Raw genomic sequence first — 24949 nt, 5'->3', positions numbered from 1 at the left:
AGTGATTGTGAGTACATAGCTCGTCAGAAACGTATGGCGGATATTAAAAAGGCTCATCAGTAAATATGTCACAAGAGTAGTCACCCTCGACATGCATCTGTAAACTCGAAAGATTTTGTTCGTGGTTACATTCGCTCGTACGAGTAGATGCCCGGCGAAGCTGAAGAATCAACTCATGTATGAAAGCACGTGCGAGAATTATTTGACACATGATAGTTCCAGAAAATACAGTGCGAACAGTGGCCGTGGCGCGCCATAGAGAACTAGTGTATACATGGCTCATCTAGGACCCTGCCGCGTTCGAAAATCGATGTAGCGGACGGTTCCATACGTCACCGAAGGTCTCAGCGCGCGTGGCCTGTCCGGCTATAGCGAACGGGAACCGCAATCTTGGTACTCAGTGAATACAGAAGCAGGATGATTGAGCACCGTGACATGTACTTAGGTTCCCAGGACACCTGTCAGATGCGACGCGCATCCAGTTGTTACACGCCTCAGGCCTCAACCGTTGTCCTGGAGTATGATCACACGAGCTCACAATTGAAGACGACCACGTAAGAGATACAATGCAAAAGGCACATTGGTTCAATCATATTGGAAATATCTAGATGCCCAGAATGCCGTTATGAGCGAACCTCCTTCGAGATTACTGTTTGCGACGCAGACAAACTCGGGTCTTTGATAGCTAAACCCAATTCCTCCTTGGAGGCACGATGAGCCGCAGCTACCCCCTAAGCAGAGTGTATCCGAACTGCTGTCAAATATCATTTTCAAGGCGTTGTCATGCAGCCAACGCGCATCGTCATTGGTAAGCTGCGAACGGACATCCCGCACCAATTGCTGGAGAATCTTCGGCTTCCCTGCGACAACTTGACCCCCCGGCCGAAGTTCGTTTATGGGGAAACCATATCGACTGGCTATAAGCGCACGTGCGTCGTCAAGCAACACACGACGATGCAGAGCGTGTAGCATGGTGGAATGCTAGAACAAAAATCAGTAGGAACCACATGGCATTGAAATTGAGCATTTACGTGTTGCAGGATGGCGGTCATCTTTTTGTCTGAAGCCGATGGTTTTGCGTTCGCAGCCTCAAGGTCTTCGATCCGCTCAGCTTGCTCGTTGATCTGCTCAGCCTGGTGTTTTATCTCGTCGGCCAACTCGTCGATCCGCTCAGTTTGCTTGTTGTTCAGCTCAGCCTCGTATTTATCTCGTAAGCTTGCTCGTTTAATTGCCCCATAAGTTACTGATCAATACCTGCTCAGACCTTGAGGTTTCAAGGTCATTTATCTCGTCCGCAAATTCCTGGCGCATACGATTCATCATCTCCTTAAGCGAGACATTGTTGTCGACTGCTGACCCGCCCGCCACTGAACCAGCTGATTCATATTGTTGAGTACAGAAGCAAAAATGTTGAGACCGCTTACCTTTCTTTTGTTTGCGTCGGGGGGACTTTGACGATGGCTGCGCCTGGCTCTCCTCCAACTGCGCCAGATTTTCTTTGGTCTTGTTTAAAACCACGCGGAACGTGTGGCTTTGTGGAATTTTGAAGTGTACGGTGAGGGGCTTGCCCGATTGCGGGATTGACAGTGAGGATATACGTTTTTGTCGATCCATGTCCCCGTCGACGGCTATATGAGACGAGCAGATAAGTTAGCGTGTATGGCTGGATAATAATGTGCAACCTATTAGAAGACCAAATGGTCCTAATTTGTTCGAGGAAAAAGTCTTGATGAGCTCGTTATATTTCGTGGTTAGTTGTTGACGCAAATGGAAGATGAGAGTTTCAATAGGGGTGTCTCGCAGCACACGTGACAAACTGGGGTCCCCGCTCGCTGTCACAATTACAGTGGACGACGACATGATTGCGAAAGGGGGGAGAGAGAGGAGACGGACTAAAATGCGTGTTTATATATGTTAGATATTGAGTAACTTCCCGCACGCTCGAATAATACATAAAATATTACGGTTTATAATTTTCGGAAGGTGTGATACCGGACGTCGTAACAAGGTTTTAACGATGCTATACTAGGGGCCCTTACCGACGAGAATAAATTGAAATGCCATATTCGGACTACTCACACCTGTGATACCCACTGACATAAGCTACGTCCTTCGTTCATCGTGTGGTGTACATTAACGTTGTTCATTTTAGAAGCCAGACTCAGATTAACGAAGGATTCAATATATTCAATTGTGATAATCAAGTCACTTCGATAATCAGAACATTTAGAACAACGCCACAGCAACAACCTATTAGTAGGCTATTAGTAGTCGCAAGCCTGATTCAGATGATCGATACATCCGAAGTACTGATAGGTCTTTGGAAGCCCCAGTACTATCCAGCCCGGCACATCCGTCCAGACACGAGCAACGTGCGTCCGGCAGTTGCTACGTGTCTCAACCGCTGTCCTAGACACGAGCTCACAATTGAAGACGACCAAGTAAGACATATAGGCACGTAAGTTCATACATGCAACTCATGGTAGAAGTATCTAAAAGTCCGGAATGTCGTGATGGGTGAATACGTCGAAATCCTTCAAGGTTGCTGCCTGCGATGCAGTCAAATCCGGGCCTTTAATGGCTAATGCCAAGCTGTCCTCCTTGGAGGCATTAGGAGCCGCAGCATTGCTTTCTGAGCGTATTGTACCCCGACTGCTATAAAATATCATTTTCAAGGCATCGTCGTGCAGTGCAGGAGCAGCGACAACTCCTTGACCTCCCGGCCGAAGTTCGTTCATAGTGAAACTGTAGCGATTCTAGCCAATCGCTATAGTTTCCCTATGCACGAACATTAGCGATTGCCTAGAAGCGGACGTGCATCATCGAGCAACACACGATGATGCAGAGCGTGCAACACGCTGGGATGCTGGAATAAAAATCAGTAGGAATTACAGGGCATTGAAATCGAGCATTTACGCGCTGCATAGTGGCGGATATCTCTTCGTTTGAAGCTTCTAACCTTGTGTGTGAAGCCTCGAGGTCTTTAATCCGCCCAGTCTGGTATTCTATCTCGTCAGCTTGCTCGTTTAATTGCCCTACAAATTCCCGAGGCATACCTGTTCAGTCCTTGAAGCTTCAAGGTCGTTTGCCTGGCCCGTAAATTCCCGGCGTATCTCGGAGGCTCCTGGCGCATATTATCCATCGTCTCCTTAAGCGAGGCGTTGTTGTCGACTGCTGACCCGCACACCACTGAACCAGCTGATTCATATTGTTCAGTACAGAAACGAAGACGTTGAGACCACGTACCTTTCTTTTTTGCGTCGAGAAGACTTTGACAATGTCTGTATCTGTTCCATGGCTTCTATTGGTTGTCGGGCGTTCTCATCCGCCTGAAGTTTCTTCAACTACGCCAGATTTGACTTGTTCTTATTTAGAACCGTGCGGAATGTGTGGGTTCGCGGCATCTTAAAGTGCACAGCGAGGTGTTTGCCCAATTGCAGGATGGACAGTGTTGAGTTCCCGTGGGTCCATGTCTCTGTCAACGGCTATATGAGACGAGCATGACTGACAAGCAAGCGTGTACAGTTGGATGATAATGCGGAACCTACGAGAAAATCAAATGGTGATGGGGGTAAGATGTCGCGATAAACAATGAAGTTTGAACTCGTTGTATTTGGTGATGAGTTGTTGATGCAACATCCAGTTGCGTCAACAACTTATCATCAAATACGAGTTCATTGAGCTATCCCCCATCGAATTAGGACCATTTCACTTTGGGTAGCCTAGGGTATTTTCATTCGTACATAACAGACCAGAGTCCACGAGGACCCCGGTTTCTTTCATGGAGTTACTCGACGACGACGACATGATTGCGAAAGGAGGGAGAGAGATGTCGGACCAAAATGCGTGCTTATATATGTTGAATATTGGCCAGTGACTCCCGGCAGGCTCGAATAAAATATTATGGTTTTTAATTTTATCCTTTCGGAAGGTGCCAGACGTCGTAACAAGGGGTCCTTTGAGCACTTTTGCTATATTTGGACTACTCAGCAGCTATGTCCTTCAGTCGTTCATCGTGTGGTGTGCTAGTGAATCAATGAACGTTGTTCACTTTAGAAGCCAGACTCGAATCAACAAGGATTTGATATATTCAATTCCGGTAATCGAGTCCCATCGATAATCAGCGTGTGGTGTGCTAGTGAATCAATCAACGTTGTTCACTTTAGAAGCCAGACTCGAGTCAACACACAGCAACAACCTATTAGGCTATTAGTAGTGATTCAGATGATCGATTTATCCTCGGTACTTATCGATAGGTATTTGGAAACTTCCTTAGTACTTATCCTGAGCGTGCCCCGGGGCGCAAGGGTTCACCAAATCAGTCGCTATACTAGGCCTTGCTGGATCGAGGAAACTGCAGGCATGGTACGATCTCGATTTTATCATTATGAATTGTCGCACTGTCTGATGAATTTTATGTTGCATGTTCTTCACATCATGCAGGTGAGAGACAAAGATCATGGGGCTTTTCTTTTACCAATCTTTCTCCAGCCACTGCAGATATTCCTCAATAATCCTATCATCTCAATCGCTTCCTCTTCGTCATCATCATAATGAGCCGCGTCGATTGGCCAAAGGCTTTCCCTGTGCTCCATGAGCTTGACCACATCCAATTTTGCCTTTGCTCTCTGGTTGTAACCAGACTCAGTGGCAGACATTGTGTGCACAGAGTACTCTATCTTTTTAGCGGCTTCTGCCAGAAGTAGATATCTAGGCCGGTGATAATCGTCAGGATGGGCACTTCGTGAATACATGAGGAGTACCTTGCTTCGGCGTTGGATGGAGCGTTGCTCAAATTAACCCATAACCCTTCATCGTTATCGTCCCAGCGGAGAACTCTGTGCAATGCTTGTCTAATAGTGCGAAAGACATCTTTCCTTGCTGGTGCCTAAGTAATATCGTTCATCATTTTAGTGCGCTATGCAGGATTTCGACTTACGGGTATTTTCTTGGAGATCATCGCTTCCAGTTCAATATCAATGTCGGGCAGGTCTATCTGAGGTTCTGAAAGATAGTGATATCTAAAGTTTCTGCATGGTTGCCGCTCACGTTTGGACATACCATCATCGAGCGAAACGTCACCACTACCTTGCCCAAAGTCTGTAGGCACCTCTTCCAGAACATCATCTTGTAGCAGCTCGTCTCGTAGAGCTTGCCGAGCAGAATTAAAGCAAACCTCGACAACTTCAATCTCGTCATTGTCGTGGCTTTGTTCTTCACCTTCTTGGATGGTTTGCTGAGCATCCGAAGACTCTATAGCACGCGTTTCTTGTTGAGGTTGTTTGAACGGCACCTTAAATGGCATTTTGAATGGCTTCCTTAAGGTATTGACAGAACTATAAGGCTTCGTGACTATCACGGTATCAGATGGACTCTTCAACATTGGAACGCGTACCGCTCACTTAATGCAGGCGGCAGTGCCTCTAGCTTTGCCTTCTTCGTGGGCGGACCTGTAGGACAGGTGTTAAGCCCTCTCAACCCGACACTTCCCGCCTGTCCAGGATTGTGCTGGCCGGGAGGAGGCTTTCGAGGCGCTGGACGTGAATTCTCGGCGTCGTCTTCGAATGCATCTGCATTGAAGGAACGCGAGTGCGATAGTGCAGCAACGCGGTCCTCTGAGGAGAGATTCTGTCTTCTGCGCAGGGTTTTGTCAGGGTATTTGCACACCTAGGTACGCTCTATCGCGGTTTGTACTGAAGAAGGGAACGAAGAAGACGCACATCACACATATTATCACAGTAGCTCTTGACGACCTCCTTGTCGCTCGTATCGATTTTTTCACCAAAATACTTGCAGATAGACTTGGATTGGTTGGGATTAGACCAAATATAGCTAGCCAGTGGCAAGGATAAGACTAACCACGTGCCGACACATAGTTGCGTTTTCCGCATAGTCAATCAACTGGATCTCGTAAGTTTTCTGACGCCAGCAAGGATAAGTTACTTACTGCACTGAAACTGTCAATGGATCTTTGACTGGGTTGGGGACCGTGTATGGCGCTTGCTACGTGTTGTCTCTTGGCATGGCTATCAGAAACCAGCTTGCGGAGGCGGAAGGCGTCTTCACGAGCTATAAATTATGTTCAAGCGTCAGTTGTACCCGTTAGCGAACGATGATGACCTTACAGTAATAGAGGACACATTTGGATGGCTAGAGCGAAACAATCAACAAGGGAGAATGACACGAAAGACAAACTCACGCAGCCATCGCGGCCTGCTCGCCCTGTATGGAAAGACCGATTAGAATAAGATGGACAAACTAAGATAGTACCACTATACCCGTTTCTTGATAATACCCTAAGCACGATATATGCTGCGGGTCAACGATGCTCCTCACAGTAGTTCATGAAGAACACACACCTTCGAAGCTTTTTGGAAGGTCGTAGTGAATAATATAACTTAGTTATCAGCGTCAGTATCACACAGACTCTCAAGTAGAGAGGGCTGACCGAACATCGCTTTTATCGATCCCCATTCCAAAAGCGATGGTTGCGCACACCTAAGCAATGTTTTAGAAGAGACGATTGACAAAAAGAGAGAGAACACACCACGTCGACACCACCATCGCCATTTCCACCCGCTTCCCATTCGCTCAGCGTCTTATCAAGCATGTGGGGTCTTTACGAAGCATAATCACACCAGGGACCTCGCTTTAGACTCGCCTCATACGCACCTAATTCCACGATGATATGGCCTGGCACTGATTCCTTTTCCCCTTAGAAAGGCCGATAGTTCATCACACGCTGCACGGGTACGACAGTAAATGATCCCAGAGCTCGGTCGGGCCCGACGACGGTGTAGGGTCATTACGAAATCGTATACAGCTGACATACGAGATAGGGAGTCGAGCGCAGCGGTGTATTTGATATCATAAAATAGGTTGGTGCGATTAAAGGGGTGCGAAGCGGTGAACAGTCTTTCTTCGGACATCTTGAGGTTGCGTATAATATCTGTTTGAACACTGGAGCCATAACAACGCAAGTACCGAACGGCAAGGTCCTAATCAAGCAGGGAATAATGCCTGCAGTCTGAGGAACATACCTCGGAGTAGCAGTTGCTGTGAGGGCCATAATGGGTACTCCATGAAATCGTTCCCGGAAAGAACCTAACCTGCGATATTCCTCACGGAAGTCATGGCCCCACTCCTGTGGAAACAAATATTGTTAGTTCTGAAATTGAGAAGTGTTACGATGCACACAGAGATGCAGTGAGCCTGTGAGTGAATGAATGAGCAGTTTTCACGCTGTCCGCAGATAGCGCTCACCTCGTCCACAACCAGTCTATTGAGTTCGCCCTCGACATAAACGATGTCAAGAAGACGCGTCATTTCACGCGTGCACAACTTTTCAGGTGTGGCTGCTCGAAATTGTGATCAGCTCGCTGCATATGTATTCTCGCATTAAGCAAGCTCACTATATAGAAGACGAGTTTGTGGTTTCCCTGATTCGAGGTCTTCGATGATCTATGGGACGTAACTCAGTAAACACAAAGTCTACAAGAGCAGCAGCAATACTTGATCTCGTTCACCCTTCGGTGTGTCCGACGTCCAAGAGACCGCGGGAAGTCCTTTGCGGCGCAGACTCGATACCTCTGCACAATCCAGTCCAGCCTCAGATGGAAAGACAAACAGACACGCAACGTACGGTTTTTCATCAAGGCTGGAACAACGGATTAGTTCATTAAACCAACATCAATTGGCAGGTTTGACAGACCCAATAGTGGCGAAACTATGATGGAGATGCCGAACTATGATGAAGTCAGCTCTTGTCAAGCAGCAATTTCAGAAGAATACCTTATCTGCGATCGCTGGAATCTGAAAGCACAGGCTCTGTAGATCATGAAATGTAATGGGCAATCTGTAGATATTCATTTGCAAATACCTTGCCCATTCCCGTCGGTGCTAATACAAAGACATCCAATCCTGTATGGCAAATAATTAATCGTTTTAACACAAATGCGCCATGACTCACCAGAAGTAGCAGCCTCGACAATTTCCTTTTGCTTCCCTTTGTACTCTGTGTGACCGAAAGCTGCCAGTGATTATTGGTCGCTTCAGTGGTACCAGACAATGTCATTGACCAGAAACCTACTTTCCGTCAGAATTCTGCAAATCATGTAAGAGGATACGATAAGAGCTGAACACATGACTGACGAACCTAGCACAATTTGCCGCCTTTTCAGCTTCCTTTTCTGCCGCAAGATTTTGAAGGGTACCTGGGGGTACATGTGAAGAATCTTCCTCGGTGTCTAGAGAAATATAAGTTATCTGCGTGGATTCTTACCTCAGTGCATACCGAAGCTATAATCATAACTCATCGTTGGGGATACGTTTATGACAAGCACGGACGCGTTTGCGCCGCGGTGTCAACGCGGTCACGTGCGTGATAATGTCTTCAACATCTTATCCGACTCTGAGAAATAATATCGGTATCTAACACAACTGTTTCTACAACTAGTGAAATCCGTGAAACTCATAAGAAGGAATGTCTATGTTCCTCAAGGGGACCTAAATCTGTGTTGCACTCGCCATTTACATCTGCCAAAAGACGTGCCCATCTTCCTCCGTGTAAAGCGTTGACCTCTCGGCGTTCTTGTTCGTTCAAGACAACGTTCCACCAAGCTAGCCAAGAAGCCACGACGATGTCCGCGAACGAGAACGTGTCTCCCATAATCCACCTGCCCCCGCTCTTTTGATACCACCCATCCACCACACCAAGGCTCTTCTTCAATGCAGCCCACATTTCTTGCGCCTTCCCTTCAGGAGCCATATCTTCCCAGCGTGTTTCTCTGGCCATCTTTAACCGCGATTTGATGAATGCTTCCCGGCTAATATCATTCTGTATCTCGAGAGTTCTGGCCATGATAAGCCTGAAGGACGGCGCCATGACTGTGTTGATGAATAGGGTCTCGAAGGTCTCCATAAGTACGTGTGTCCCGTGGGGTATAAGCGGTTTGTCCGAAGGGTAGGTCTCGTCGAGGTATTTGGCGATTGCATGGGAGTCGGAGACCACTGCACCAGTGTTTGGGTCTTTAATGACTGGCACAGTATACCTTTTCCCAGCTGTTGGAGATGCGCCAATACTTTCCATGGTTGCGGCAATGTCACAAAACTCTACCCAGATAACTTCATAAGGAAAGCTTTTATGGCCGAGACAGAATCTGACAAGCTTGTGAGTCGGCCATCAGGTTTTGCGATATGCCCACAGCACCTCGTCTTTGATGGGTTGGGCGCCCATTTCTTCTTGGGAAGCTTGGATGGGATATCGTACAGGATGATGGGTTGCATTGAGAGCAAGCAGCTGTACTTACAATGTGATTCTGGTATTTATAACCTCAGAAACTTTGAGTATCTCGGGTCACCGACCTGTGAAAGTTGTCGTCATTTAATATCACATGATTGATCAGATGGTCATACTAACTGGAATATATCGGCTCGGCCTCGTTAGAGTCGTTCTTCGGCCAGCTGCCGACTTGGCATTGTCAAGTTGACCCATCATAATTCACCCACAGTGCGATTCACTAGGCTGCGAATACCCGACGGAAGTCAGGGAACGTCCGACATCAGAAGACACGAGGGCATGAGGAATCAAACGATACACTAACAGGAAAGAGCCCAATGAAGGCCAATGCGACTCGGAGTGATACAGTGAAATTCAGAGCAGGCAATACCAGGACAACTTGAAGGGATGAGGGACAAACGACTTCAGTTCCTCTCCCTCGCTTTCTTACGATCTCGACACGTCCCAACACCTGCAGTTTGGCGTGTTCCTGTATACAGAAGTAACAGCAATTATATTGGGAGCGGCATGGGGTGTACAGCGTTTAATCTATTGATCAGCACCTCGCTCTACAACGGACACACTGGGGAACAACAGGCGGACACGGAGCAGATGTGGACTGGGAAGAGCGATTGTGCGTACCGAAGCTCATATCCTCAACCGCGTTATCATGTCAGTCCCTTTCTGTCATACCTTTACCTTTCCTTCCTCGCTCTTTCCTCGATTTTCAGTTTTCGCCTATATGAAAACATGTATCATGTCCGCCATGTCTTCATGCCGCTCCTCCTCAAAGTCATGCCCTTGTTATCGCGATGGGATGAGCACGTCTGCGAGCACCGTAATATCTACGTAGACTCGCTTCTGTTTGTCTTCACCTTTCGTCCATCGATGGTGTTAATGCAAGTAGTTTCATAATTCAAGCAATACAGTTTCTACCTAATAGCCTTCCTTGGCGGTCATAATGAAGGCGGTTCTGTGAGTTCAGATGTAGTTGCATTAAAGGACAAATTGTAGATGGTGATTGCAAAGCCATTATGATACGTGTCTACCACCTCGAAGGTCAATTCAAGAATACACTAACATGACAGATGAATAACCACACTAGCATACATCTCCTCATGACCCTAGACGCTTGTAGTATCCTGCGCGTAAAGATAAGATCTAGAACACCTGATGTTTGAGAAGCATTATCACATACCTCGTGACTAAGATAAAGGACCTCTGTAAACGTCGAGTATGAACTCGATCCCAAGTTCAAAGACTTCCGTGTTCCGCTCATTTTTGTGCATCCGCAAAAAGAGGGAGGTGCCAGTCGAGTCTTTATCATCGCTTAATTGCTGTAGCATCCTGGTAACTACGTTGTTTTGATGATAGCCGAACAACCAACTCGAGGCATGCTGCCCACGTATCCATGCAAAGACGAACCCGAGTTCGAGGGGACGATCCTTCGGGGGGTTTCGGATGTCCTTTTGAAATGACTGATGACAGCATGAAAGGTCGACGCCAACCATCTGGCCGAAACTTTCACTAATCGATAAATTATACGGCTGGGTGAAAGCAGTTACTCACCTGACGCATCATTTGACACCTCACCATCAAGTATCGCTAAAATAACAATAGCACAAATCGGATTAGGGTTATCGTGGTTGGCATTGACTGTAACCGAAAATTCGACGATTTGAGATTCCGCAGTAGCATTAACAACCTTCCCCTTAATTCTGGTGCACAGTTGATCAGCAGCAAGAACCGCTGCTTGAACCTTGGGAAACAACGCCATGTTTCTAGCCCAGCTCCACATGTCTGGATCAAGAGTCGCAGTTGCTGACAGCCCTGCATCTTTCTCGAGAAGGTATGTGACAACATCTTCTAAACGTTGGAGCGGCAGCTCCAACCTTAGTGAATGTGCGAGGCACTCGAATGGGATGAAGTCTGTGTCTACTGCCATGCCCTGAATGGCACATCTGGGCTGACTAAGCTACTCGAACCTCCGGAAAACCCCTGCCTCTGCGACCCTTTGACTAGGGGGTGCCCCACTCCACGTGCTCCCCTTGAAAAAAACCTGGTGGTGTCCTTGTTGCTCATGCACTGCTCTCCTCCGCTCTTTGCCATCTCACCCTTGGCCTTCCTCATCTTCATTGTTGCCCTCACTCTCTTGCTCTCTTGTTTCTTTCCCATTCCTTATTTCCTGGTCTTTGTCATTATCTGCTTCTTCATCTTGGTTTTCCTTGTTGTCCTCCTCTGTTCTGCATCCTCTTCCTTGTATGTTTCTGTTTGTTTCTTCTTTGCCTTGCCTTTCTTTCTCTTGTGTTGACAGTTCTTCTTTGAACTTCTATTGTTCTTTGGCTAGTCTTGTTCCTTTGCATGGTATGAATGCGCACAGGCGCCATGCATGCATTTCTCCTGCCATTGCTTCTCTGTTCAGCGTCTCTAGCTTGTATGAGTTCCTGAGTCTTGTGGTAATATGATGGGGTGGTGACCATTTAGGGAGTAGCTTGCGTTTGGCGTTGAATGTATAGTTGAGTTTACTGTGATAAAATTGAACTAATTGTCCTACAGAAAAAATGACTTCACCTGGTGTGCGTTCTAAGATGCATTTGTCAAATGTGGCCTTGCGTTTGATGGCATGTCGGACTGCAGCATCGTAACCATCTAGTTGCTGTTGTGCTACATACACCATTTGTGCACTGACATCTGATGTGCATATTGTGGAGGTGCTGTTACTGAGGTCCATGCACGGTGTGACAATCATATTCCCGCTAGGCTTGCAATGGCCATCTTTTGATATAGGTGATGGAAAGCTACAAAACCATTGACCGCTTTTCCCACACTCAACCTGCTCTGGATGCATATTCCCATGCGCTGTGGACCTGCGCATTCACTCCCGTGCTGTGCGCATAACTGTGGTCGATTTCCCACGTCTTTGGACTACCTTACAGATGTCCCGCATCAGTCCATTGTCCATCCTACCTCATTGGTATGTATTTTGCCTTGCCTTGTGTGTTGTAACAAGTGTTGCAGCCTTATTACATGTCTTTACATATTCCTACTGCCTGTCTGTCCTGTCCCTTCTGTTTCCGAGAGGGTTTAGCTAGTATAAAGTGCCTAGAGTGACTACTTCGTATTTACTTCCCTTCTGCAGTATTTCCTTCCCCTAGGTTTTACTTAGGAGCAGTCACCATTAGTGTGCGCTTTTTAGCCCCTATTGTTTACCTTATACCTGGACACCTTACCTTGACTTTCTTTACCCGTGCAATCAATACCCTTGCCCTCACTTGTTACCTGCGCCATTCCTTAAGACTTCCCTACCCTAGCATCTTGCACTTCTGCATCAACCACTCATCGACTGCTCATTGACCACTCATTGACCGCACTTCTGCATTCCCACGCTCTACATACCCGCGCACTTGTTCCCGCGCTCTGCGCACTTTCGGGTCTTTAGTATCATTGGCTGTTCTCAGTAGCAATTCCCTTTAGGGTCAAACATTCTTGCTTGCAAGTGTAACAGCTAGGCAGAGCATCAACCTACAACAATATTTATGGTTAGGCACATTAACAAGTGTCTAGCCATTGTTGTGTTTGCACAGTGGGGTGTTGATTACTTGGCCTAGGAGTAACTCTTTTGGCAAGAACTTAAGCACTGGAAGTATGTGATGGTTCAGTGCTGTGACCGCATTGTCTAGGTGGTCTGGCCAGTTGAGTGGTAGTTCATCCCATGAAAGTGCATCGTAGTCGTCCTCTCCTATATTTGGTGCACATAACCTTTTCAGTACGTGCAACAAGATCTTGTTTGTGCCTTCGACTAGGCTGTTGATCCATGGTGAGTATGTGGCGATAATGTGAGTATTACAATTCCACTTAGTGCAAAATTTTTTGACAACAGTGTTGTTGAAGTGCTTCCCTCTGTCAGACATGAACGTCTCGGATGCTGTGAAGTTCCTAAATATTTGTTCTAGGCCCTCAACAGTTGTCTTTGCTGTTCCTCCTTTGTGCTTGAATACCCACACATGTTGTGAGAATGTGTCTAGGTATACTCCCAGGGTGTTATATCCTTTTGCCTTTGGCAATGTGAGGTAGTCTCCTACCAGGAGTTTGAATGGGTGCCTGTGTGTTATTGGTTCTAATAATGAGTGGAGGTGAGGCATTGCCCTGAAGTTCTAACGACTGCAGTCACTTATTGCTGCCATGATGGATGTGTCTAATTTCGGGCTGTAAATCTGATCGGTTAGTGCTATCTTAATCATGTCCCATCCCCAGTGACTGCCTGTGCTGTGCTGTTTTACTGCTTGTGCCTGAGCTTCCTCTCTGTTGATACATTCGACTTTGCTATGAGCTCTAACTGCAGTTCCGCCCTGCAATTTCCAGAGTTTGCCATTTTTGATTAGGTACTGGGATGCCCTATGTCTTGTGCTGTTGTGCATGGTATGGAGTTCATACCATGACATATATAAGAAGAAGTATAGAAGGAGATGATTAGGAGAGTGTATGAGGATATATTTCTCACTCATGAGCTTAGACATCTATTTCCCTTTATTTATTTAGTTGTATTTATAGTTTCAGCCACTTGATTACATCAGTGAACCACTCAGATATGTTTGTAAGCATGTCATGTGACTGGTAATATTCTGATTTATAAGGATTTTTCCATGACTTATCATGTTTTGTCATGATTTGTCATGCTTTGTAATATTTTACTCATGTACTTTAGTAAGCAGCTGATTCAGCACACCAAAAGGCTTGGTTTGTAAGCATATTCTTACCAATCCAGTGATGAGTCATTGCTTAGTAAGGATGGTTTCTAAAATGTATATAAGGACTCCATTCTCAGATATACAACAAGTTTTTCCCTCTTCTTTCTTGTCTCAAACTGTGAGATTCGTAAGATTTGAAGTGCAGGAGTTTTCCCTCTTTCTGTCTCAATAGTGTGAGATTACAAAGAAAGTGAAGGCCTTGAGATTGCCTTTGAAAACTATAGTATTTCTAGTCTAGATTGGTTGTATACTATCTTACAGGGATTGCCTATACAACAGTCTATCATATTCGATTCAGCAGAGGTCCATATTACCTACTAGGTTTAAGTTAACCTGACAAAATATATACTTCCCTTTACTATCAAGAAGTGATCTAGCAAAGAAGTAATTTATTACCCTTTGGCCACCCATGAACAACACATTATCAACCAAGAAGTAGAAAATCCATTGACCGTGAACTTGAGGAGCTGGCACCTTAGTCTTATTGAAGTACAATTGTGATAGTCATTGTATTTCACCTCAACTTATATAAGACCCTCAAGTAGTAAGACAGCACATTTCTGGTTGTGGACTGTGGTTCCCCTGTCAATCTGCAGCATTGCTTTGACAACTTCCCGAAATACTGGTTCGTCTGTGAATCGTTCTAGGAGTTGCAATGCTGTTGAATCTTTGATGTTAGTAGATATTTGAAGTAAGTCATTGATCAAACCTGTGTTATCTTCCCAGTCCTCGCTAACCATCCATTTGCTCCCGTCAATTAACCCTATGTCCCATGGGTGCCCTTCCCATTGCCTACTGAGCCCATCTGCTATGACATTGAGCTTCCCTGGTACATGTCGGATGTCTACTATGTTGTGGGCCAATATTCCATCCCTCCATCGCACATGAGCTGCATTTAAATGATTGCTAATCAGTATGTCTTTTAATGCTTGGCAGTCCATTTCGATCTTGACTGGGAATCCCCAGATAGTATCTGAAAACTTACAGTGGCTCAAAAAAGTGTCTCAATGTTTGTGACTTTTTGTGTAATTGCTGTACTATGAGCTAGGGTATGAGAGTATGACTAAGCCATAGGGAGGTGTGGGAAAGCTCTGCTTCTAAGCTTCATGTTTTATCCCTCTAGCGTGAGAAAATTATGTCACCAAGTGAAGATATGGTTAATTTAATTTGGTGACTCATTGAGACACTTTTTTGACTTTCAGTTTGACCAACACAATCTCTATAATTCTGGTACTTGGTGTTTCCTCCTGTTGCTCTAATTACTTCTGCCACTCTTCTATGCATAATATCTATCAATTTGAGGCATTCCTCATCAACAATCTTGCCCCACTCTGCTGCAATTCTCTCCCACAGCTGAAATAGCCCCTATTGTTATTATCATCAGCTTTTCTAATCTGTATACCAGGCAGATTGCTACTAAAACTGGTCTGAGCAGGGTTACTATCATGAGGATCATAAAAAGTCATTCCAGATAAGAAAAATATCAAATTAGATTGTCCTTTCAAGCTTACATCATATAACAAAAAATCTCTTGTTCATAATATTCCAACTAGGCAGGCTGCCAATGCTACTCAAGCCACCAAATTCATTAATGACATCATCTACACTGCTCTCTCCACTCAAATAGTCAGGGGTACTCTTAAGGCAGCCAATCTTAAAGCTGTAAACAGGCAGAAAAGCCTTTCCTGTCTTCAGCCTATATAGGAAGGAGATTGGCCTTTTGTTAAGAACCATGTTGCTCAAGGGAGAGAGACTGACTCAGAGGGGCTTGGCCTCAGCTCATACACTGTGCCCCTTACCCGAGTATGTGCCCTTCATTTCGTATGAGGTCCGATGATGGTCTGACGAAGTCCGGAGGACTTCCAGAGGCTGGCTACTCTGCTGGAGAGCGCTAGAGGACTTCTGGAGGAGCGCGGGAAACGTCCGGAGGAGTGCGGGAGAGTTCCCACTGCAAGGTAATACTTCTACAGGAAACAGGATGGAGGGATAGGAGGTCTGAAGGTCCGGAGGACAGGAGGACAGGAGGACAGGATGATGGAGGACAGAGGGACAGGATGTCTGGAGGTACGAAGGACAGGATGTCTGAAGGTACAGAGGGCAGGATGTCTGAAGGTACAGAGGGCAGGATGTCTGAAGGACAGGAGGATAGGATGTCTGAGGTTTAGGAGGACAGAACGTCCAAAGGACAGGACATCCGGAGGTCCAGAAGGAATAGGGGCTACATCGGATGAAGTCCGATGTAGAAACAAACAGAGGTGGACTACCCTAAGGTAGAGTTGGAGAGACAGGGATTGGACCTAAGTTCAGAAAGAGGGTAAGTGCCGGAAAGGCAGAGCTCCGGCCTAGGGAATCAATCCCTAGGCCTGATGGGTAGGACAGACTTAGCTGGACCAAAGTCCGAGAGAGGATTGGGCAACTCTAAGTTGATATTCAAACTGAGGAACTACAGGAGTATCTACAGGGGTTATATACTGAACAATATCTGAGGGGATCAGTAAGCAAAGGAGCAAGGCTATGTATGAGCATGTGGAAACACATTAGTAAGTAAGTCAGAACATAAGTAAATGAACTCGGAGATGAGGACTCGTACAAGGATCAATAAGCAAGATGGAAGAAGAGGTAACTGAAAGCCGGAAGGCAGAGAATGCCTAAATGGGGATAGGTGCAGGATATTGGACAGAGGGTGGAAATAGGTCCGGAGATCTGGGGATCTGGAAGACAAGGTGGATACAGGACCGGAATACGAGAAGGTGGATATAGTCTGGAATCCGAGACGAGGTGAAGTCTGGATGTCTTGCTGGATGGAGTATGCATAGGGTGGACAGGATAGGGTTGTATGGATCAGGCTAGCAGCGAGGATCCGGAGGTCCGGAGCTCAGGGGTAAATCAGGAGTGTAGTCGATCCTGCTGAGGTATGGAGCACAGTGGAAGGGGATCTGGGAATGAGCTGGATATGAAGTGGGGTCCAGATGTAGGCTTGGAAGGCGTGGGAATATGATGGAACATGGGTCCAGATTGTGGGATATGACACCCTGGGGCATAGGTGCAATCATCGTGACTCTATTGACTTCATTAAAATTTTGACAAATTCTCCATTTTTGAGGTTTTGGCGCTATATCTGGCTTTCTCGGTCCTTCTGGGATTTTGTGCTCTGGTAGCTTGAATGCTGGTGTTTGGCCCTCTCATATGCATTGCTCATTTACTGCCTGTTGTAGCTCTTCCAGTGTCATGCCTTCTTGTTCATGTGCCTTCTTTGCCAGGACTGTGTTTGCACAGCACTTGACTCTTTCTGGAGGTGCATGCTCAATGATTCCAGCCTTGAGCATTTCATCAATTTTCCTGTGAAGGAATTCCGTCTGTGGAGGAGTGAGAGGTCATTGTTGGACTCTAAGATTAAATGTTGTTCCTTCTGGTATGTTCAATCTGTGTGTTGCTCCCAGGACTGGTATTACTTCGCCTAGGGAACATGCAAAGACATCAGCATATTCCATGACAAGCACTTTTACCTGTTTGCGTTCTCCAGGTGTAAGGTCTTCCCCATATTGAACATGTTTTACTATCCATGCTGCTTGTATCGGATTGTGTGGTTCTGTGAGTCGCGTGAATACTGCTTTGTTGTTTACTAAGATGTCAGTAGGAACTTCCTTCCAGGTGACATTCAGTTCTTCTGCCAGTGCCATCTCTTCATCAGTCATCATACAGATTGGGATTTCTTGCTTTCTTGTATGGTTTGGAGTTGTTTCATTGTCATCAACCCTTGCTCTTGTTGCTTGTGTCTGGTTGTGTAACATTGCGGTGCCTCTGATTCCTGTGACTTGGACTTCATCTACTTTGTAGTTATGAACTGCTTTGAATGCTTGTAGCAGTGGTTTCCCAAATAGGAACTTCCATCCTCCACCACTCTGCAATACTTCAAATTCTCCTTGTGCTCATATTCCTCCTATGCTCACTTCTCCTCTCCAGACTGCTTCCAATTGGACTATTGCTCTGTTTGCCATTCGGAGACATTTTGATGATGGTGTCCAGTTTCCCAGCCTATGTTTGACATTGTTGAATACTGATGCACTCATGATGCTGGTCATAGCTCCTTCATCAAACAATGCCTTAACCCTGACTACCTTGCCTTGTACTCCCAGGAATGAGGTGTGGTGTAGGAATGGTACACATTGTCGCTTTTCATGTTCATGTTCCTCTGTCAAATACAAGTCACTGACATCATATTGATCATGTGTTGTTGTTACACTGTATGGTTCTGTGTCTATAGTCATTTCAACGGGGCTTTGGGCACTGTCCTCGCATGGCACCTCTTCATGTGCAAGGACTGCCTGTTCTGTTTGCTGGGGTATGATGTCTGCCTGGGTCATCTGGTGTCCCTCTACACTGACAACCCTGGTCCTTTTCCCTGGTCCCATTCATACTCCTCTTCGAACACTACATTGATCTGTACAGCGTTTGCACGATTAAATCCACCTAACGCTCTTGCTGCTAAACTCCTCCAGATTCTCTCCTGGATTGGGAGTTGCGACATTTCTGGGATTGGGCATTCCACAGATCTATGTCCATGTGTGCCGCATTTGAAACATTTGCCTGAGCATATCATGGCACTACCAGGACAAAGTGGAAACTGGGTGGTCTCTGTGACTTGGCCAGTCTGGCCATACTTTCTGAACCACTGTTTGATTTGGTCTTCATATGCCGTTCATCCTATTGTAGTGTCTGGTTGATGGGCTATGTCATTGATATGGCTTCACATGAGGTCTCGTTCTTCCTGTGTGAGAGGTTGACACTGACAGAAGGTTTGTTGAGAGTTTGGTGGTTGTTCTTTAGTGACATACAGTGGCTCAAAAAACTGTCCACATGTTTTTGCATTTTTTACTATTTACAATATTGTGTGAGAATACATAAAGACCTCAGTGACATGCTAATACCATATTGTAGTGCTGCTTCAGGGCTTTGGATTGAGCACCATATCGTGAGAATCAGAGGAGATATGGTGGAGATACAAGGCTTACAAAATCATGACTCATGCAGACAGTTTTTTGAGCACATATTAAAACTATATAAATCATCATTTATGACACCATAACAATCATGCCACCATTAAATAAATTATAAAGTGGTGTCATTATGTCATTTTAAAACCATATCTAACTATACAAACCAAAAATTTCCATATGTCATGGTTATATTCACTATGAAAGCCACCCCCCCTGCTCAAAGGGATAATATCCTCTCTCTTTCCTATTCTGGCCTCTCTGCTTGTCAAATTTCCTCTAGAACTGGAGTATCCAAGTCCACTGTGGCCAAGTTCATCAAAGAAAGTCACACAGACAAGGAAAACTTCTGTGAAGGGCGTCCATCCAAGCTCACCTCTACTGATAGGAGGGCTATTATTCAACATATCACTACAGGAAAGGCTGATAATGCTGTCCAGGTCACCTATTACATCAATTCCACCATCACATTCCCTGTCTCTTCATACACTGTGAGAAACATTCTCAAGACAGCTCATTTCAGGTCAGTAACAAGGAAGAAAAGGCTCTCCTTTCTATCACACATATGCAGAGATGACTAACCTTTGCCTTAGCCCATCAGAATTGGATTACATGGACTGGAAGCATGTTATATGATCATATAAGACCACAATAAATAGGATTGGGTCAGATGGCAAGGTATATATGTGAAACAAGAAGGGTGCTAGTCCTCTCTGCATATGTGTGATAGAAAGGAGAGCCTTTTCTTCCTTGTTACTGACCTGAAATGAGCTGTCTTGAGAATGTTTCTCACAGTGTATGAAGAGACAGGGAATGTGATGGTGGAATTGATGTAATAGGTGACCTGGACAGCATTATCAGCCTTTCCTGTAGTGATATGTTGAATAATAGCCCTCCTATCAGTAGAGGTGAGCTTGGATGGACGCCCTTCACAGAAGTTTTCCTTGTCTGTGTGACTTTCTTTGATGAACTTGGCCACAGTGGACTTGGATACTCCAGTTCTAGAGGAAATTTGACAAGCAGAGAGGCCAGAATAGGAAAGAGAGAGGATATTATCCCTTTGAGCAGGGGGGGTGGCTTTCATAGTGAATATAACCATGACATATGGAAATTTTTGGTTTGTATAGTTAGATATGGTTTTAAAATGACATAATGACACCACTTTATAATTTATTTAATGGTGGCATGATTGTTATGGTGTCATAAATGATGATTTATATAGTTTTAATATGTGCTCAAAAAACTGTCTGCATGAGTCATGATTTTGTAAGCCTTGTATCTCCACCATATCTCCTCTGATTCTCACGATATGGTGCTCAATCCAAAGCCCTGAAGCAGCACTACAATATGGTATTAGCATGTCACTGAGGTCTTTATGTATTCTCACACAATATTGTAAATAGTAAAAAATGCAAAAACATGTGGACAGTTTTTTGAGCCACTGTAGCATATGCATGGCATTGAGTTTGGTGATGGTGTGGCGCTCTGTTCCATTGGCATGGGTCCTATGTTAGTGCATTGCAGCTGCAAACACATCACCTCTATCGCATCCATTTGCATAGTCTCGAGCCTTGCAAGGCGAGCACTCTGCATTTTCTCTTCTTCCTTCCTCTTCCATGCTGTCTCTGCTGTCTCTCACAACTTGTTTGTGTCCAATGCCTTGATCTTGTCTAGGAACTTGTCCCATTTTGCTAACCCTGGGGTCGTGAGCGCTTTGACTACTGTTGGCAGGTTCTCTTGAACTTGGTACATGAGCCCTGCTGTTGTGTCAACTCCCGCTTCATTGACCAATTGCTGGAGATTCATATGGAACTGTAGATGTGCCCATGTAGGGATGCCCACCATGGTGATCTGTTTGCCTATTTCTTCCTCCCATAAACGCAATGCTAATATTTCACATTGGTAGTCAAGTCCCATTTTCTCTGCTACTGTGATCACTGGCCAGCAGTTTGTGAATGCTGTTTTGACATCTGTCCACATGGTCTTGTGTGTACTATCCAATTTGTTCCACCAGGTGTCTGCAATTGAACCTGCAGAAAGAAGAGTGCTGAATACTATGATCTTCCCTTGCTTGGTTTTCAGCTCATTGAGTACAATGTACCATTCTATTTTGCACAGGAAGTTCTGTGCATTCTTGTCTGATTTGCCATGAAACCATCCTGGGGCATTGCTGCTCCCTGTCATCTTTTTAGGTTTTGGCTGAGGTAGAGATGGGGGTGCTATGATCAATGGTTTGATGGGTTTCAAAAAGGTCCTGATTGATGTGGTAGGTGGGGCTGGCCATGCTGCGATTGGGATTTGTGACTGTACTGCAGAGGTTAGGGCCTTTGGCAGTTGGAAGTCGAAGGTGGGGAGTGTGTTGGCTTTGGGATCTGGTGTTCCTTCTAACGATTCCTGATCTTCTTTGTCCATCTGCTCTAGCTGCCTGTGGACTTTGTAGGATTTGTACTCTGAATTATCTTGATTTACAGTTTGATCTTCTAGCTCATTGGGTCTGAGTTCTGGTGTATCTAATGGGGAGGATTCAGCTGAAGTGTTCAAGGAGGAAGCATCAGCGAGGCTAGTTATGCTTTTTCTTGAGATGAATTGTCCTTTTGGGCCTCTTGGTTGTTTCTTTTGGGGTTTGGGGGGCATTTTTTGATGTAGTTCCTTATTGTCCTTCCTAGACAATGTTATTGGAATGCATTCTGCATGTGTACATTGACATTTGGTCATTTGATGTTTTAAGCCTTGCTTTCTTTGACATTTTCAATGCTGTAATGTTATATCAACCAATCATTGTTTTTTGAATCAATCTAATGAAAATCTGGAAATTCTGATGTGGAAGGTAGATATGCACTGATGCAAAGATCAAATCCCACTCTCTCACCACAATGGAGCAGCAGCTCCAACCTTAGTGAATGTGCGAGGCACTCGAATGGGATGAAGTCTGTGTCTACTGCCATGCCCTGAATGGCACATCTGGGCTGACTAAGCTACTCGAACCTCCGGAAAACCCCTGCCTCTGCGACCCTTTGACTAGGGGGTGCCCCACTCCAACGTCCATCAAGAGCAATGTGTAGTACTGTTCTGGCAGTCCTGTCCTGCAAAGAAAGATTACAAGATGGTTCAACCAGCGCTTTCAGGATGGGTAGCAATTGGCAGGATGGCCAATCGGAGTAAAATGAGAGGACATAATGGATAGGGGTAGTACCATTGATAATGAAATTGACATCTGCACCGCGTTGACGAAATTTGCTGATAAATTTGTGCAACGGCTTGCTTGCCATCACAGCCATGTGCAGGATGTCATCAGGTATGTTGGGCCCCGTTTGTGACAGCAAGAAATCCATGGCAACTTCGTTTCCAGTCACAGTTGCCCACGAAATTAGAGCATGGGAGCCACCACTAATGTGTCGGCCATATAAATAAGGTACGAAGGAAGCAAGCTTGTTGAAATCAACGCCCGACTTCAGGAGAATACTGAGGCAGTCAGGACGCTTGGCTATAGCGAAAATCAAGGGAGAACCCAAACCAGGGGCAATATCCACGTCCAGGAGATCGGGGTACTGCTTGACGAGGGATTCGACCATCCACGGCTTCCCGTGCACAAGCGGGATGAACAGAAGTGAGGGTAAAGGTAACGTGTCAGCGGCATATAACCACCTACGGCCCTCAGGCCAACTTTGCCAATATTCAGCAGCTGCAAGCACACGATGCTTCTTGGTGTTCCGAAGAAACCCCGAGTTCAGCCGTGACAGGGCATCCATAACGCAAGGATCTTCGTCCGAAACATGTCTAAGGTGCTTCCATCCTCGAATTGCATAGCTAAGCAACGGATGGTCTTTGCTACCATTGGCGAAATCAAAATCAGAACGATCTATCAATGGATGTTTGCCTATGCAAGCATCAGTTCTTAGCTCATACATGTGAAAGACAGTATCATACCTTTTGCGCATATCTCATCTATAAAGTCGCATAACACATACGTAATCAAGAGCTCACAGATCCGTGCGTGCATGTCTGAGATTGATTTGAGGATTTTATTAGGGCGACTGATCAAGTATTCCTGGTTGTACAGCACATCAGCGGACGAGTAGGATGGCGGAGTTTAGTATATCATACTTTGACGCTATAATGAGATAGAGCAACAACCCTAGTTTTCTCGTTGTAGGTCACAAGGCTTCCGCACGCGAACACGATATCCATAGTGTCCATAACGCCAAGGTCCTCATTGAGACTCAGCCGCCCAGTTTCTATCATCATCGCTTCATTGAGCTGTTCAAGCGTCAAAGGGGTGAATGCGCCGGCCAGAAAAAGCAAGCAACGCTGGGCAATCGGGCCGTCGTCCTTCCCTCTTTCTTCGATGGAGCGAATGATCCTATCATAAGTTTCATATAGGCCTGCTGGAAGGTCGTCGAGGGCATTCTGAATACTGTCAGGTCTTTTGCACGTCATGATGACGTCTAGTTGACACTGAACCCAGCGAAACCTGCATGTGATAGTATGACAATTAATTTCCAAGGACGAGCGCAAATTGCTTTGCTTACATGCCATCAGCCTTTTCTAGCAGTTTCTCCAGAATAGTCTTCTTCAGCACGTCAGGTAGGCGTGACAAACGCTTCTGATTCTTCAGCTGCTCCGTAATATGCACGTGTATATCTTCTTTCATTTGTCCTGCGCTGTCCTTCAGCGACATGGTGGGGAGATCATTAAAGGCGTCTTGGATGTCTGCCTCGCTTCTACCAGTGACGAAAAGTCGTAGACGAGCATCTGCGGAAAGGTTTACAAGATGTCTGGCCAGGTCGGGGTAGTCCTTGCATTCGTCCAAGGCGTCAATCACGAGGACCGGTCGGTGAACTAGCGTAGACGCTTCAACCAAGAGCTTTCGCAGAAACCTCAGATCTGTGGGATGCGTCTTTGCATCACATTTTTGCTGCCAGAGGTTTCGCAGAGAATCAAGGTTCCCTTTTGTGTTCGAACTTTGTTGCTCGCCTATCTTTGTGATCCAGTCATCTCGAGATTGTTGAAGCAGCTGAACAATCAAGGAGCGCAATACTGCAGCTGCGCTTGTCGTCCTGTCGTCTCGAAAATTGCAATAGAAGTAACCAAGCGTCTGTGGCTCTGCTTCACTGCTACCTTGAATCCCGTCGATAATGGAGGAACTGCATGTTCAGAAGTTAATCAGAGCTCTCTAAAAATTCTCCGGACAAGTCCAAACTTACGCAAGAATTGTCTTTCCGTGTCCGGCTGTTACGAGTGTCAGCGACTTGGAATCAATGATGAATGATACAACTCACGCAAACCATCCAACCATAGAAATGCGCAATCCGATGTATTCCAGGTCTTATATTCATCAGTGTGGAAAATCCAACGACCAGTCCCTGGGTTTCGCTGACCATGGCAGGTGGCATGCTTTTCAGTACAAGACACGGGGTTCATCCATTGAAGGAATCTCTGACGTTCCTCGGCTATGCGCATTCAAATAAGGTGAAAAAGTAACTAGCTGTCAGCGACTCACCTTTTTCGTGCATCTTTTGTACGGTAGAATCCTCTCTTAATTCCTGGACTCCTTGACTGATTTCCTTGATTGTATTCCTTGCGCTGCATTAGATTTTGGAATGTATCACGAATAAGCCAGCTTACCATGAGTCGATTGCCAGAATTGCTGTAATGTCGACATAATATTGTTTCAGTCTGTCAGCAATCATTCTTGTTTCCTTTTCATTGAATGGCCAGGTCAATCTGCTTTTTTTGCTCATTTTCCCGTTTGCCAGGTCATCCGGCAGAAGGTTTTTCAGTTCCGAGTCTAATTTCGCCACTGGTCCATCTTCTGTCATCAAAAGTGAAAGTGCATAACGGAGATTGTCTGGAAGAAATTGATCCTTCTCAATGTCCATAACGGTGGTAAGGACACCTTTGATTGAATTACACTGGTCAATGAGCCTTTT

The 24949-nt window shown here is 45.6% G+C and overlaps 3 protein-coding genes across 3 annotated transcripts; all 3 read right to left on the bottom strand.

The window, feature by feature from the left end:
• Positions 1-2492: 2492 nt before the first annotated feature.
• On the bottom strand, positions 2493-3054 carry BJ212DRAFT_1488223 (uncharacterized protein; the record flags this gene model as incomplete). The annotated part of the gene is made up of 3 exons (XM_041341356.1): positions 2493-2745; positions 2836-2858; positions 2917-3054. The coding sequence occupies 3 exons, from the start codon at positions 3052-3054 to the stop codon at positions 2493-2495; spliced, it is 414 nt and encodes a 137-aa protein (XP_041185775.1).
• Positions 3055-13449: 10395 nt separating this feature from the next.
• Positions 13450-14780, bottom strand: BJ212DRAFT_1241382 (uncharacterized protein; the record flags this gene model as incomplete). The annotated part of the gene is made up of 3 exons (XM_041329594.1): positions 13450-13684; positions 14375-14378; positions 14582-14780. Coding segments are annotated over 3 exons (438 nt in total), but the record flags the coding sequence as incomplete, so codon positions are not given.
• A 3620-nt stretch (positions 14781-18400) lies between these two features.
• On the bottom strand, positions 18401-18721 carry BJ212DRAFT_1287861 (uncharacterized protein; the record flags this gene model as incomplete). The annotated part of the gene is made up of 1 exon (XM_041332011.1): positions 18401-18721. A coding segment is annotated over one exon (321 nt), but the record flags the coding sequence as incomplete, so codon positions are not given.
• Positions 18722-24949: the final 6228 nt, after the last annotated feature.

This window comes from Suillus subaureus (assembly GCF_016647635.1).
Source record: "Suillus subaureus strain MN1 chromosome Unknown BJ212scaffold_133, whole genome shotgun sequence".
NCBI classification, from domain to species: Eukaryota; Fungi; Basidiomycota; class Agaricomycetes; order Boletales; family Suillaceae; genus Suillus; species Suillus subaureus.
Note: the sequence above shows the minus strand (reverse complement) of the source record. Positions and strands in the feature narration are given on the sequence as shown.